This window comes from Sinocyclocheilus anshuiensis, unplaced genomic scaffold, assembly GCF_001515605.1.
Source record: "Sinocyclocheilus anshuiensis isolate Anshui unplaced genomic scaffold, SAMN03320099.WGS_v1.1 scaffold881, whole genome shotgun sequence".
Taxonomy (NCBI): domain Eukaryota; kingdom Metazoa; phylum Chordata; class Actinopteri; order Cypriniformes; family Cyprinidae; genus Sinocyclocheilus; species Sinocyclocheilus anshuiensis.
This window is the reverse complement of record NW_015558695.1, coordinates 1,337,841-1,354,067: the sequence shown is the minus strand read 5'-3', so window position 1 is coordinate 1,354,067 and position 16,227 is coordinate 1,337,841. Positions and strand designations below refer to the sequence as shown.

At 37.1% G+C, this 16,227-nt stretch overlaps 1 protein-coding gene across 2 annotated transcripts; it reads left to right on the top strand.

The window, feature by feature from the left end:
• The first annotated feature begins 10,091 nt into the window (after positions 1-10,091).
• Positions 10,092-14,649, top strand: LOC107681386 (intermediate filament protein ON3-like). 2 transcript variants are annotated; one of them, XM_016477666.1, is made up of 10 exons: positions 10,092-10,744; positions 12,021-12,229; positions 12,334-12,394; positions 12,504-12,599; positions 12,685-12,849; positions 12,927-13,052; positions 13,285-13,505; positions 13,585-13,640; positions 13,751-13,786; positions 13,841-14,649. In XM_016477666.1, exons 1-10 carry the CDS (start codon positions 10,220-10,222, stop codon positions 13,996-13,998), a joined length of 1,653 nt encoding a protein of 550 aa, XP_016333152.1. In that variant the 5' UTR covers positions 10,092-10,219; the 3' UTR covers positions 13,999-14,649. The 2 variants fall into 2 exon arrangements, with proteins under 2 accessions (XP_016333152.1, XP_016333151.1); XM_016477665.1 differs by having other exon boundaries at positions 13,751-14,649.
• Positions 14,650-16,227: the final 1,578 nt, after the last annotated feature.

Below are 16,227 nucleotides of genomic sequence, written 5' to 3'. Positions count from 1 at the left end.
TGGGTTTGAGACTTTAGTCTTTGCAACTTTAGGGATCTTATCTATTCACAAACAGCTTGTAACACTCCAAAGAGAAAGGAAAACTTGAAATCGCATCATATGACCCCTTTAAACTGTCAAACTGAGATTTGAATATGTGGCGGAAGGAAGTAGTTCCGCACAAAAGGGTTTTTAAAGACACTCCATTGATGTTTTTCATATCTATTTTACACTTGTGCCGTCGAACTGTTGTATAAACGCAATATCACTCTCGTACTCGTTTTAACTCTCGTCACTCTCATACACCACAAATGCTGGTGTTTTAGATGCTGTCGATAATAATGTACATATCAGTATATACACAAATGCATGAAAATGTGCATGTACCGTAAACCACGTTTTACATGGTTTTACCAATAAGACCATGTTTCTTTCTCACTTGCACCCTCATATACTGAAAAGTCAAGCTGTGAAACTGCTGCTAGGTCAGCATCAGTGCTCATGTCACTTCATCGCAGAAGCCTGTGGGAAAAGTACAGCATTTATATAACAACCCAGCTATTGCACAGGTTCAGTCATGCACACCAAGCTCATAACAAGAAGATTAAACTATTTCACTCCCTATCTTTTTTTTAATTTATTTTTGTATTGAACATAGAGACTTTTACAAAGTGATACGATTAATGTGAGATGCACAAAAAACAAATTTACAAGATGTTAGCTTCATTTCTGTGGTGTTTTGCTGCAGTATATGTGGTATTTTGATGAGTTTGTACATGCCTTTCGGAGATCTACCTGTCACTTTTTTGTCTCCGTAGAAAAAATGCTTGTCAAGGCCATCGAGAGTTACAGGTTTGAATGCTTTCTGAATCCTGAAACCAGCACAGAACAGACACGGGGCACCACGCCTCAGGGTCAATATGACCCAAGGGTTTCCAGGGTCTCAGATGTCCATTCTCAGTCTTACTCAAAGGAAATAATAATGAAGAATTAGAACAATGTCACAGATTACCCTGACCACACCTATTGAGAAGCAATGCTGGTTCAAAACAAATTTCAAGCCCATCCACTCCAATTTATGGTAATTCACACGAAGATTCCATGGATGTAAAACATTCTTCTTGGAACCAAAGATGCAATAAAGTCGCTTTATTTTTAAGAGTCTATGATAGCAAAGACATAGTGAACCAAAGAATCATCAAGAATGATCTGTTAAGACATGACAAGATCCACAAGATGGTATTTTGTAGCATTAGCTACATCAACAACATCATTCCAAGTTTTTATCGACTAAAGCTCTTTCTGTTAATTAAATATTCTAGTAGATTCTCTTACACTTACGATAAAAAGGCAACATGTTCACACAGTGCACCGACAGCAAACGCACTCAAACGCCCTATAGTGGAAGAGGTGTGTCCAACATGTCATCCTAATCAAGTCTTTATGACTGCTAAAAGTGCTGCAGGGTAGAAAGCGTTTCACAGTCAAATGTGCGAAAGACAGCAGTTTGTGAACCTCAAACTAAACTAAACGGTAATCATTTACAATGAACTTGTATATGTCAACACTGATTAAAACAATAGCTCACATGCACTGACAATGAATAATTTACAGTGGAAGCCCATTTCTGCCACAAAATAAAAAATAAAGGTAATTGTGACTTATATAAAATCAGAATTCCAAAATATAAACTCAGAACTCTGACTTTCTTTCAACTGTATTCGGAGTTTATATCTAGCAATTCAGAGTTTGTTAAATGTTCATTTCTACATGCACTAATATGTTCGAAAAACATTTAGATTTTTTACAGTGCATTAACAGTGAACTGAAAATGAACAATTGTTCATGAACAAGATGCCATTCATTCATCCATCTGTCAATTTTCCAAACTGCTTGTCCTGTTAAGGGTTGTGGGGGTGCTGGATTCTATCTAATCAATTAACAAGATTACTTAATTAATTAATATTAATTTAGGAGATAAATACTGTAAGAATTACTGTTCTGTTTGTTCATGATACCTAAAGCATAAAAGTAGCCAACTCATTACCTTAATAAATAATATATTAGCTAACTAGACTAAACATTGCTGTTTAATTTAAACAGCAATTTTATGCATGTACTTGCACTTTGTGAATTATATGGTGATGTCAGTGACACTTCATGCACCAATAGCTAGAAGCAACAACAGATTCACAGTCGAAATAGATCATAAAACAAACAATTCATTTATGACTCGTTGAGGGCAAGTCTCAACTGTGAGGTAATTGACACTCTCAATGTATGTTTTGTGAGTCGTACGGTGCTCTGGCCAAATGTATGATTCAGAAAAGTGAAAAGAGTCCTCCCTTGTTAGTTTTGCATTTTTCACTACAAGCTGGCTCATGCCAGTTCGATCTGGTCTCAAGAGGTAAAAGGCATTGTTGGGACCTGAAAAAGTGTTTAAGGCAAATTATGATCCGTGTCAAGAATGCTAGATAACATGAGTTATCTTTGATGCCATGCGACATATGTGTTGCAGTGGTCCTTTTTATTTTTTAGTTGAATATACAGTGGAAGAAGAAGACCAGCCATAGTATGCAGAAAAATATACAAATAATAAACATACACATGCATTAATAAAAATAATTGTTCTAACAATGTTATTTATAGTATGTTATAGTTTTTTATTCATATTTGGATTTTTATATTATTAATTAGGTTTAATTTCTTTTTTATTTTATTTCATTTTAGTTTTTATTTTTAGCAGTTTTATTATTTATTTTCCAGTTTATTTAATTTTAGTGCTTCATCTTAAACTTATTTCAGTTAGTTGTCAAAGCAACATTTCTAATTTAAGTTTTACTTTAAGTTTTTCCAGCTAATACCTATATTATTAAGTTGTGTATAACGATTTTCATTCTAATATTTATATTATTATTTCATCTAATTTTTATATAATAATGCCATATTATGTTTAATCATTTAGTTTTAGTTTCAGCTTAATTTAATTTAACAGAAAAGTTTTTAACAGTTTTTGTTTTAGTTAATGATAACAGAAAATAAAATTTTAATAATAAACAAAACAACATTAAAATAAAAGTAGAATAACACAGCACCACATATAAAAAGAATTTTGTTTTCAGTTTCAGGCCAAATTTTCTAAAGACACAAGACGATCCATTTTATCCAATGAGAAACCCCATGCAGGACCTTGCTCCTCTTTCCATGTACAGACAATACATTTTGGCTCCAACAAACTTAGAACTACTAAAGTACTCTCGCTGATAACTTTAAAGTCCTGTGGGTTTTTGTTTGGTAAATGGCATGTTAGCTCAGGCTGTAAGAACACAGATTGTTGAATTCAGAGGTTGTGGGTTCAAATCCCACCTGAGTTGGTGTGTTCAGAGCTGCTGTTCCTAAAACCATGAACAGGAGTTCATATCACACCATAGACAACATGGGAGTCTAGATGAGTGAAGGGAGAGAAAGATTTGTGTCCTTCATCAAATAACTCCTGACAGGTTTACATGCTATGCTTATGAGTAGTGTATTTTTTCACTGTTTTTGTTGACATGCATTGGTCAGTACTGTTAAATTGTACAGATTAATTGTATAATAGTACACTCAAAAAAATGCTGGGTTAAATATAACCCAGCGCTGGGTTAAAAAGGGACAAACCCAGCTATTGGGTTGTTTTGACCCAGCTATTGGGTTGTTTTGACCCAGCAGTTGGGCTGTTTTGAACCCAACCGTTGGGTCAAAACAACCCAATAGCTGGGTTTGTCCCTTTTTAACCCAGCATTTTTTAGAGTGTAGCAGATCTGTCAGTACACTAAACCAAGCATGCATTGCACACCCAAAAGATCATCTTTCTGAAGCAAAAGGTTATGCTAAATGCATAGTATTGACAACAGTAAGCAAGATCTGTCCAAATATACAGGTAGTAATTGAGAGCATCTTGAAGCTGGAGTTCACAAATGGAACGAAACTATATATAAAACACCAAAGTGAAATTTACAGTTCAAAACAGAATGTATTGTATTTCTGTTTAAACACAGATATCTTAAATGCCTTATAGGCACGTGCAATTGGAGCTTCCTGCATGCACATTTGTAGGCTTTTGAAATGCAAAAGTCATGAATATCACTTAACAGCACAGGGAGATCAAGTGAAACCCAAGCAATTCTAGACTTTGACAAGTCATTTACTTCATATACACCAATTCCCACATGCACTCACATTTATTGTATATAGACGCCCATCACCACACCTGGCTGGTCCAGGTTAAGTCGGGTTTATGAAAGAAAAGGGGCCTCAATCACACCTTTTCTCAGAGCTTGTTGGCCCAGCCCTTTGACTCAGCCTGGAGACTCTATGATTGAACAGGTTTCAGTTATCATCCGAATAATTAAAGGCACTCCTATGGGAAAACTCTTTCCAAACGAGTTGTACGTGAGGGGCTCCTTCTATCCAACGATGAGCCGCACACATAGCCACACCTACCCATTCAAACTTATGCTAACGCAGAGGCACACTTAGTTTGGTTATCTTATTGGAAAATATAAAAACTATTGCACATTAAACAGAAATGTCAAAAAAATGGTGTTATAATGAACCTTGTGCTGTGCACGGATTTTTGGAGACATCTGAAGCATTCCTCAGCCTGTGCTGACAAGTACCGTTGAATGTTTCTGCAGAGTTTCAGTATTAGAAGCTTGAAGGCAAAGCCAGAAACAAGTTTAAAAGTCAGGTAGAAGGTGAATGTTTCAAATAGTCATTTTTAATATTAAAATACTCATGTATACTTAATTTGCAGAGACAACTACAAGCACTGCATACTTAAACCATTCATAGACTCTTTTATATAAGTTCTGTATTAAGTTCTGAAAAGTCCTGTATTTTCTCAGTATTTTCAATCACTTTAGTCCCTTTATTTAACATATGGATGCACAATATATTAGTATCATTCAGTATACAAGATATTTTTTAATTGCTTGTGCTTATTTACCCTTGCTGTTATCTAACACGTTAAATTAAATCTTTAAAACACTAATAATTTAATAACACTGTTAAATGTAATCGTTAGCCCATCTAAAATGTAATATTCATTTTTCATATACATTATGATGCTGGAATAATTAGTAGCAGCATTTAAAATGATTGATTTAGTTTCCTTTTTTATGTTACTTTAGTTCATAATCAGTCATATTGTCAACTGTGACATGAAAAAATGTAACAATTGGTGCACTAGTGCATTTTAACCTGTCTTAAAAGCAATATATATAGTTACTATTAATCAATATGACTATTTTTTGTATGTCAAGTGCAGAAATAACATCTCTACCCAATGATAAGATGAGGTTGACAATAGTAGTTACGTTAATGCATTGACATGCTTTTAATTCATAACCCATCCTTTGATAGAAAGTTTAATCTTTTTTTTGCAAATTAATGGCAATTGAAGAGTTCATTTGCAAAAACAGATAACTCCGTTTTTAACAATTTTCAAAAATCAAGTTTTTTCATTGTGCATTCCAATTAATCTCAATCAAACTGCAGTTGGGGTTTTTTTATTAGGTTAAAAAATAACTAAAAATACAGCTAACTAACACAATAAAAACATGATAACATAATAAAAAACACGATTTAAAAAGAAAAAAAAATGGAGTTATCTGTTTTTGCAAATAAACTCTTCATTTGTTAAATTGTACTTCCACAAAGTTTTGTGTGTTTTGACAGAAACATTTTTTTCTTGCAGCTCATTTCATGTACGGTATACACTTCTCAGAACACTAAAACTTGACTAAGTGCATACTGAAAGAGCTCTTCATCTTCCTTTCATTCTCATCTTCTTTCATTCTGCATTCTTTTAAAATGCTTCAGAATAATTAAAGGGACATCTATAGGAAAACTCTTTCCACAAGTGATTATTAGCAAAGATAAATGTACCAAAAACGAATCTACACAAAAACAACTGATGGGTGCACAGTTAATTTTCTTATGTACAAGACTGATATTAGTATAGAGTTGTACTCAAGTGTACAGAGTGTATGTTAATGCAATTTTTAAACACAGGACTTTTTCTTCACTTCATTTATTCCCATTATTTAATTTAGGCCGGTCTGCAGAATCTGTTTAATGCAGGAGCTGAACGCACAAACTTCACTCCACCCAGTAGTAAATGTTATTTTATTTCATGAAGACCGTTATTAGTTCATAAGGCTATGTTCTTGTGAATGATTGTAACCATATTTGGAAATTAATCTCAAAGACTTGGGTGTGGACAAGAAAAAGGGGTGTGGTCTGAAAAGGTGGGACCCATCTTACTCACTAATGATTGGTGGGCTTTCATGAAAAGGAAGATATCCCTTGTTTCAGCACAATGAATATGACTGTCTGAGCAAGCACTCAACTCTCAGATTTCAGCTCAAGAGCTGCTCTGCCTTTTAATGCCATCATAAACTACAGAAGACTCCTATGAAAACATAGGAGACATTATAATAGTCATATAGAGTAAAGCTGTAAAAATTTGTGGCTTCAGTCTTTCATTGTAGCCAAGTTTCACTGATTCTTTTGTATGATGCACACAATATGAAATGCTTCTGGAAATATGATGTAGAGAGTGTAATCCTGTTTTCGCAAAATAACTTTTTATCATGCCCTTTTAATCATTGCAAACAAAAACTCTGTGTTTTTATTCGACTAAACAGCCAAAAAACTCAACACATGGAAGCTATGTAATAAATTACAGACAAATTATCATTTAAATGTATGAAACAAGTTCAACAGTGGAAGTTGCAACCTAGTGTACAAGACAGTAAAAAGTCACTCCAGTGGATATGCGCATAAATAAATCAGGATCTGGACAAATTTCAAGCATTGCGTTATTGGCAATGTTGGGCCCCACCTAATGTGTAGAACGAAATTACAGCTTTCATGTCTAGACAATCCAAAACGCAGTATGACTAACCAACCAACGATTCACTTTTCTTTGTTGCACTGTGTGGTGATGCCACACAAAGCCTGAATTAAACCATGTCCATATTGTACCATTTCTATAATTCTTCATTACTGTTGCTTGCTGGACTGTACAGTTTTATATCAGTCAGATTTTGGGTAAAAACAAAAGGCACAAGCCATGAAAAGCTACTCATTTAGAGCTTGCTCTTTAGAGAAATATCTTAAAATGTATGAAACAATGCCTATTGCAGGGATGAAGACAGTGGACAAAAAATTGTTGTGGCTACTAAGGTTGGGCCAACTTCACTGAGGCCTTACTAAGGAAGACGCTGCCAAATAAGCTCATCGCCAACTGAAAATGTCAACTGTCAATTCAATCGATAGAAACACTTTTGATTTTGTTCACCCCTTCTCTTTCCTGCAGCAGGCAATGTGGATTAACACCAGGTTTAATCCATTATCACAAACAACGAGTCTTTTGTTGCAACTGGGAGAGCAAGGATGTGAATAAATTGGAAGCTGAAACACTATTCAGCAGGGTATGATGCAACTGAAGCACTATGTGATGTTAAAGATATGCCAACCTAGTTTGATGTACCATTTTCTTGGCTATTTGTAGGAAGGGCTATGGTTTGTTATTGTAAAAACATGGTGCAATGAGAAAATACAGAGTGTGCTTCAAATGTGCCTCCTGCAATCATAGAGTCAGTTTTATAATATTAGTTTTCTTGGATTTTAACCCAAATGATATACAATATCTTGTCCAAGTTATTGTTGTTGCTGCACAATTTAAATTGTGTTTTGCCCTGTTAAAGTGTTTTCCCTATCATTATAGGTCAGTAAAGTAAAAATGTATACTATTTCATCTAAATAAATAAAACAGGAAAAAAAAGCAGTCATTTTAAATGCTATCAAATGAATTTAGTATTCACAAAATTATAGTGTTCAGTATGAAAATTCTCAAAATATTTATTGAGATTACATTTAACAGTGTTAAGATTAACTGTAAATAAGCATTAGACAACAAAAAAAGGTGTTCTACATATAAAAATGTAGTAAATTAGCATTCAAAATTAATATCAACTGATATATCAAGTCAAGTCAAGTCAAGTCTGCTTTATAGTCAATTCCTCACCGTTCAAAGCACTTCATGAGGATGGGGGTAAGTGCAACTGGACGGTAGTCATTGAAGCAGGATGGAGACGACTTCTTCGGGACTGGAATGATGGATATATATATAGCATATCAAATGATACAATAAAAAAAAAAAAAAAATGGTACTTTGATACTATTTTTACTTCTTAACCCTAGACTGGGACTGACCCTCTATACTTTTATATTTCAGTAATAAAGTCATTGGCATTAATATACACTTACAATATTTATTGATCACACCAATTGGCTCCACTTAGATATTTCGGCCATTATAGATACTGTCAATATGATTTATTGTATTGCCTGCTATATATATTACTTTATATTATGCCTGCTATATATATGTATATATATAATTTTTGGTTGTCTCTAAAAGGAAGTTTAGTAGTTCAAATAACTGATCTGAATAACCAAAACTTTTGACCAATGTTCTCATATGTCCCAATGAAAATATATGTTACACCAACAGTTGCACCCTAAATGCACTACTCTTTCATCTTAAATGAAAGATTGGTTGTTATGAGAGTGATTAAAAATATATAACACCAAAGTCACAAGAACTAAGTACAATTGAATACACAAATTTCACACATGGCCAAGCTAAACGCACATCTGATTGTTTTTCTCTAATCACATAAAAATGAAATTCACGTGATTTCTGTAGAGGATGCTTCAAGACATCTCACAATCCAATCCCCCACATTGTATAACTTGTATCACCTGACAGATTGCATTGTACACATTCAAATGGGGTGAAACTCCACCAAAACCCCCTCAACATCTGACAAAGACTCGACAGTATTACTGTTCAGATCAATGGATTAACAATAGGCTGTACCATTTTAAGAAAAATCCACTGGCGGCCAAATACCACGTAAACAATGTTTGTTAATCAAGTGACTCCTCCTGAATTTCTACAGACAAATATGCCTAATTTTCCTCTCAGTGACAAGGGGCTATGTTTATAGAGGTCCCGGTTAATGTTCTAGCGTTCTCACATTAATAAACCTGACAGACTGAATCTATTCCTGCTGTGCACTTCACTTTATCTGATTAACTAAGTGAGTGAGTTTTCTAAATTAATCTTTCAGACCTGTCCACTTACCAAGTCTGCAGAACCACGCTGACTGTTTGAACATGATAGGGGCGATACTGACATGCTAACAAAAGCAGCACGTGTTGCTAAATAATGCCACCTAAGGACAGCTACAAAAATAACCACACTGATGCAGCCACCATTCTCTGTTCTGAGTTCTAATACTCACCTATAACAATCCAAACTAAAGTTAAAATCTAGTATGCTAAAGCAAACAAAGCTGTTAACATTCCCAATAAAGTTTGTGCTATGTGTTTTAATATGAGGTAACATAAAAATCTACTTTGCATGCAACTGCGACAACACTCTGGGAACCACAGAGCAAGGTAGTGAAGTAGTGTCCGTGACAGAGCCATTGAGGTGAGAGAACAGAAGCTTGATTGTTTGACTGGAAAGAGGAGCCTGCGGGTCACAATGGCTTCCAGGACGAGCGCCAAGCTTCAACATTTAAGCCCTTCATCAAATATTCCCCTATTTAATACTCCTGCATGAAATTTAAAGCAAACAGAGAGCCCTGAATCTCCCAAAATCATGAAATATGTATGGAGTTGTATAGTTTGCCATGCTCTAAGTTTATAGAATGCCATCTGGTTATTTAACTAAGGTGCACTGGATTACAGAGCACTAGTCAAATATAAAGGTTTTGTAGTATATGCAAGAAGAGGGTGTGCTGAATTCTGGTAGTTTGACCTTGTTTTTCTACTCCCGGTTTGTCTCCTAATTTCTCCACTTTACGTGAGAGAGTGTGCATAAAAATCAGGGTGTGACCAGGCCTTCTCTGCTGAAAGCGCTTCCATACCAGCCCAGCAAGATGGGTGTATGTATCATTTGGACAGGGACGAAAGGCAGGACAGGAGCCTGAGGCCGAAAGGGGAGTGGTCAGGTGAGCCCCTCCCGTAGCATAAGAGGTATAAAAGCTGCTGCACTCCTTGAAGAAGGCACTCAGAGGGATTTAACTTTCCTCTTAGTGAGCTCTCCTGCTCTGGATCTCTCTGTCTCATCCTGCTCTTTCTCTCTCTAAACCTCACCCCTTCATAGACGACAGCAGCCATGTCTTCGATCAAAACCACTACTTATAGCGTCAGCGGTGGAAGCATGAGTGGCGGCATGGGTGGAGGTATCAGGAAGGGCTTCTCTAGCATGTCTGCCAGCGCAGCACCCATTGGCAGCAGGATGAGCTCTGTGTCATTCCGTCGCTCCGGCGGTGGCGGTGGCGGCGGTGGCGGCATTGGCTTTGGTGGAGGGTCTGGAGCAAGCTACGGCTACAGCATTGGCGGCGGTGGCTATGGAGGAGGTCTCGGAGGAGGTTATGGCGGTGGTGCAGGATTCGGCGGTGGTTCAGGATTCGGCGGTGGTGCAGGATTCGGCGGTGGTGCAGGATTCGGTGGTGGTGCAGGATTTGGTCTAGGTGGAGGGTACCCTGGTGGTATGGCACCCATCACAGCTGTCACAGTCAACCAGAGCCTCTTAGCCCCACTGAACCTAGAAATCGACCCCAACATCCAAGTTGTCCGCACCCAGGAGAAAGAGCAGATCAAGAACCTCAACAACCGCTTCGCTTCCTTCATTGACAAGGTTAGTCTTCTTGCAAGCATACACAGTTGTACAACACAACAATCTCATTTTGCACCTCCAACATTTTGACTTTTCATTTGAATGTTGGATTTTCATGCACACATTTGAAGGGCCTTCATATGAGCTGAGTTCTTCTCATTAAATATTTCACAACCAGTCACTTGCACCTGGAAATCCTCCTAGTGTCAGATTCTGTATAACGGTAAGCACATAGGAGACAGGCTGGCATTGCATATGCCATATTTTGCATCATTATCACTACATTTCAGTCAAGCAGTCAAAGTCTATATCTTAGCACAGGCTTGAGTTTTTTTTTCCTTGTATGCAATTGTTCTCAGACAGTCAGGGTGAATTTGGAAACCCAAGCCAGGTGAGATCCAATGACTAGGCCAATCCAAATAAGGGCAAGGATCAAGTTTGCCCTCTATCCCTATGGCAGCAATGCAGGTGTGTGTGTGTGTGTGTGCGTGCGTGCAACAGATGAGCACCGTCTTTAACTCTTACTTAATGCAATACCTGTCATAAAAATGGCCCTAAAAGTAACTTTATGTAGGTCCTAATAATAATTTTATTTTATCCTAAACAAAACAAGTTTCCTGTTTTGATTCTCCGACCCCTTTGGGGAATTCACCATGTAACCACACCTTGTAAATTTCACCCCCTTACCTAGGTGCTACGCCCATTTGTATGATTCTGTCAAGAGATATGATCAGCAATCATGTAGCTCACATAACTCTTCTGATCTCATGATGCTTTGTTCTTTTTATGTGAATCATGCAAGTTCAAAGTCATTGTAAGATTTTGTACAAAATTAATTGCATGGCATAAATGTGCAGGAGGGTGGGAACAATTAGTACCTGAGGGTAAGGCGTGCCATATCATCTCTGTTAAGGCCTGCAGCTTGGCACAGGTCTCCTAGGAGCCTCGCCTTAATGCCTGGAGGGAAACATTGTTTTGGGAGCATAAATTGGAGCATAGAGAGTCTGAACATGTTGTGGTGTCACTTGAGGTTAGCATTTCATTATCTCCAAAGAGGAGTGTGCATATTAAGAAGACAGTTACTCCACGAACTGTGCTGGCCAACAAGGCATGGTACATATGCTAATAAATTCCTCTAAATGTGCCAAAGGTGTGTCACCGCAAGTCCTGATATGCAATAAGAGGCGTGTTTAATAATTACTGTGAAAGACTTATCTTGTGGCATGAGTAATGACATATCAAAGATCCTTGATGTCCTAATAAAGCCATTTATTCAAATCGTTTATCTCCAACACAGGTGCGCTTCCTGGAACAGCAGAACAAAGTACTCGAGACAAAATGGAGTTTACTGCAGGACCAGACCACTACCCGCTCCAACATCGACGCCATGTTCGAGGCCTACATCGCCAACCTGCGCAGACAGCTTGACGGACTTGGTAATGAGAAGATGAAGCTAGAAGGAGAGCTAAACAACATGCAGAACTTGGTAGAAGACTTCAAGAACAAGTGAGTAGCTGTGCAAGAGCAGGTTTATAGTCTATGAATTACGCTTTGTGTGCATGGTATAATTTGACAAGTAATGTGCTAAAGTGGAAAACTTATCTTTGCAGATATGAGGATGAAATCAACAAGCGTGCCTCAGTGGAAAATGAATTTGTCCTGCTCAAGAAGGTAAAACACTTCACTGCTGTCTTGATCCTCTAGTTATATTTTGCAATTCTTTTCATTGTAAATCTGTAAAGGCCACATATTATATTGAGATTTGTACATGTCTTCATAGGATGTTGATGCCGCCTACATGAACAAAGTTGAGCTTGAGGCCAAGGTTGATTCTCTTCAAGATGAAATCAACTTCCTCAGGGCCATCTTTGAAGAGGTGAGAGTTGATTAAAATTATATTACCACTGAGATGCTAGTTTTCAGTGTTAGGTGCATCTCAAACCTTCACTTTGCAATTTTAGGAGCTGCGTGATCTCCAGGGACAGATCAAAGACACATCAGTCATTGTGGAAATGGACAACAGTCGCAATCTGGACATGGATTCCATCGTTGCTGAGGTCCGTGCACAGTATGAGGACATCGCCAACCGCAGCCGCGCTGAGGCTGAGTCGTGGTACAAACAGAAGGTAAGAAAAGACGTTCAAGCATCAAACCAACACTATTTTGAAGCAATCAACTGACAGATTCTAATCACACCACCTAGTTCGAGGAGATGCAGTCATCTGCCGGCAAATACGGAGACGACCTTCGCAGCACCAAGCAGGAGATTGCTGAGCTCAACCGCATGATCAGCAGACTTCAGAATGAAATTGAAGCTGTCAAGGGACAAGTAAGAATTTTGTTAGTCTTTGGATGCTTTTGGATGAGATTTTAACCTGAATTAGATTGCCAACCAAATCCTTAGTACGAAATGTACTTTCAAAGAAAGATTTGTACTTTCAATGATCAAAATTTGCATGTTACGTTGGAAATAACATGATGTAAATTAGTCTCTGAGGACAAGACTAATGTAAAAGTGTTGCTGAAAACTAAAGTCATAATGTCTTCTTTGAACTGCTCAGCGTGCCAACCTGGAAGCTCAGATCGCTGAGGCTGAGGAGCGTGGAGAACTGGCAGTGAAGGATGCCAAGCTCCGCATTAAGGAACTGGAAGAAGCCCTGCAAAGAGCAAAGCAGGATATGGCGCGCCAGGTGCGTGAGTACCAGGAGCTCATGAATGTCAAACTGGCCTTGGACATTGAAATCGCCACCTACAGGAAACTTCTGGAAGGAGAGGAGAGCAGGTCAGTCTCTTTGCTCTTCTGAAAGTATATTTTTTCTGTTTAAATTTGTCTTTATATTGACATTTATTTTCTTTGTCAGGATTGCTTCTGGTGGTGGCTCTGCAACTATCCACATCCAGGAGTCAAGCAGCAGCGGTAAGCATATTATCTTTTCCTATCATGACCTTAGACAAAAAGCATATAATTTGCTGTAAAAACTGCATTGGTGTTCAGTAAAACTAATGTCTCTGTTTTTTGGTTCACAGGTGGTGGCGGCGGTGGCGGCGGCGGCTTCGGATTCGGTGTTGGTTCTGGATATGGTGGTGGTGCCGGATACGGTGGTGGTTCTGGATATGGTGGTGGTGCCGGATACGGTGGTGGCAGTGGCTTCAGCAGTGGCAGCGGCTATGGATATGGTGGTGGCTCAGGGATGTCCATTGGCGGCGGTGGTGGCGGCAGCAGCCAAGTCTCAATTTCCCGCTCTGTGGTGCAGAGCCAGAAGCGCTACTTGTAAACCAAAAACGTCCACCCAGTTCCCCGCTCCCAAATATCATCCACCACCTGGGCAACTCCTACCTTTTTCACTCCACATTTCAATGCTTCTTACCTTTTTGATGAATTTAAGCCCCAAAAACCACTGTCACCCAAAGAGACTTTCATGTCAAAGTGTTATATCAGAATGGCTTTTCACACTCACTGTGTTGTCTTTGATTTTTGTTTTTGCCTCTTGGCATCACTCCTCATCCAGAGTACAAATTGTCCTTAAGTGGATGCACAATGAGAAAGGAGCTAATGAGACAGACAAAGCTTGGAGCTCAAGTACTTCTTCAGGGTGAATAGCTTTTGTGGCTCTATGTCACGACATGCAAGTATTAAACACACAAAATTAATTCTTTTTCAGCTGACTCAGAATTCTACGTCACTACAACCAGCATTGTTAATGCTTCTGCTGCATACTCATAGTGCAACAAAATCTACTCAATTGAGATTGTACTGCCCTCAGAGAGGGGTAACTGTGAGGCAAATCTCAGTTATTACCCAACTTTTACTCTTTCCTTTTCCTGATTTTGGATGATGGGCTGATGAGCTGTTCTTATGTCAAAATTTTTGTATTCATCAAGTCATGTACCACTTGGAAACACCAATAAATCAGGGTTACATCAAATCATTTGTCTTCAGTTATTTCTTTAACCTTTCTTTTTTTACACAACATAGGAATACACAAATGCAACAAAAAAATGACCATTTAATTATCACTGCTATAGAGATATTTGGGTAAATGACATGCAAGAGTGTCCACAATAAAGAAAAGGGGAAGGAAAGTAATTTATGGTTTTGAAAAACGTATAGACCAATTTCAAGAAAAGTTTAAATTTAATGACCCTAAAAATGTAGTGTAAAAAGATTTGACTTGCATCTTTTTTTTTCTTGAATGTTGCGAATGAATTAATAAATGTCATTACATTTTTGGTGAGTCGCAACAGATGAGAATTACATTAATTTGTGATTTTTTTGTTTTTCTAAGAAATATTAATAGAAGAACATTCCAAATACTTAGTAAGGTTTTCTTTTAAAAATGTCATTATTTTAATGCGCTGTTTTTTTCCATATTATCCTGATAATTTTAACCCATATTTCGAATTCACACTAGCAAACATAATATTCATATTCAAGTCAAATTAGCTAGCATCCATTTAACATGGATCACAACTAACAAAAAGTACCAAAAGATTAAAAATATGCACCAAGGTAACATCACAGTATTCTTTGTTCTTTGTTTAGTTCTTTGGTTTTTGTAATCGACAAAACTGTAAGGCTAGTAATTATTAATCAGATTAATTAAGAATAAGCATAAAATAATATTACATTGGGAAACAAGGACATAGCCCATATCTCACCTTCAAGATCAAAGCAAATGTTTGAGACTGTGGGAAACAAATGTAAAAAGATTTCAAAATTAAAAATTCATACTGATCCACCAGTTCTGAATATTGACAGCGTTGTTAGGATATTGGTGAGGGAAAAATACACACTTATTCTTGTGATGTTCGCCTCAAGATTAGAAAGGGCAACAGGCATAGAGCACTGGCTAAAACATGAGGGTAACAAAAGTACCAACTCTTCAGAGACTTAAATAACGCTGTTAAATGTGCACGACACATTAAACATTTGTTGGCTAAACAGATAAATACTACCCAACCACTATTCAAACGCGTTCCCATAAGACCTAAAAACCACACCTGACCAGGCAGTGCCAAAATATCGGGTTACAACAGGCCAACTACGCTTCCATTCAGTGAGGGTTTAGCTGGCAGGTCAGTTAGTATTCCTTATACTCCTTAAAGTACAATTCTGTTGTTGTTTAAGTGGATGAACCTGATAGCAATTGTCCTGTGAGAGATACTAACCTCTGTCGAAAGCAGATGATTGATTCATCAGAGTGAAGAAGACCTGATAAATGACAGAGCAGGCCAAAAACCAATACAAGGTACCTGATACAGATTTTTGGTACACTGTCATCCAGCAGATATAGCAGCAAATATAATATAATATAATATAATATAATATAATATAATATAATATAATATAATATAATATAATATAATATAATATAATATAATATAATATAATATAATATAATATAATATAATATAATATAATATAATATAATATAATATAATATAATATAATATAATATAATAAATATAATATAATATAATATAATATAATATAATATAATATA

Bases quoted from the DNA above. Each gene is read 5' to 3' on its own strand.
- LOC107681386 (XM_016477665.1), top strand. From the start codon at position 10,220: ATGTCTTCGATCAAAACCACTACTTATAGCGTCAGCGGTGGAAGCATG. The intron at 12,600-12,684 runs GTGAGAGTTGAT...TTGCAATTTTAG, and splicing joins TCAGGGCCATCTTTGAAGAG to GAGCTGCGTGATCTCCAGGG. The intron at 13,641-13,750 runs GTAAGCATATTA...TTTGGTTCACAG, and splicing joins CCAGGAGTCAAGCAGCAGCG to GTGGTGGCGGCGGTGGCGGC.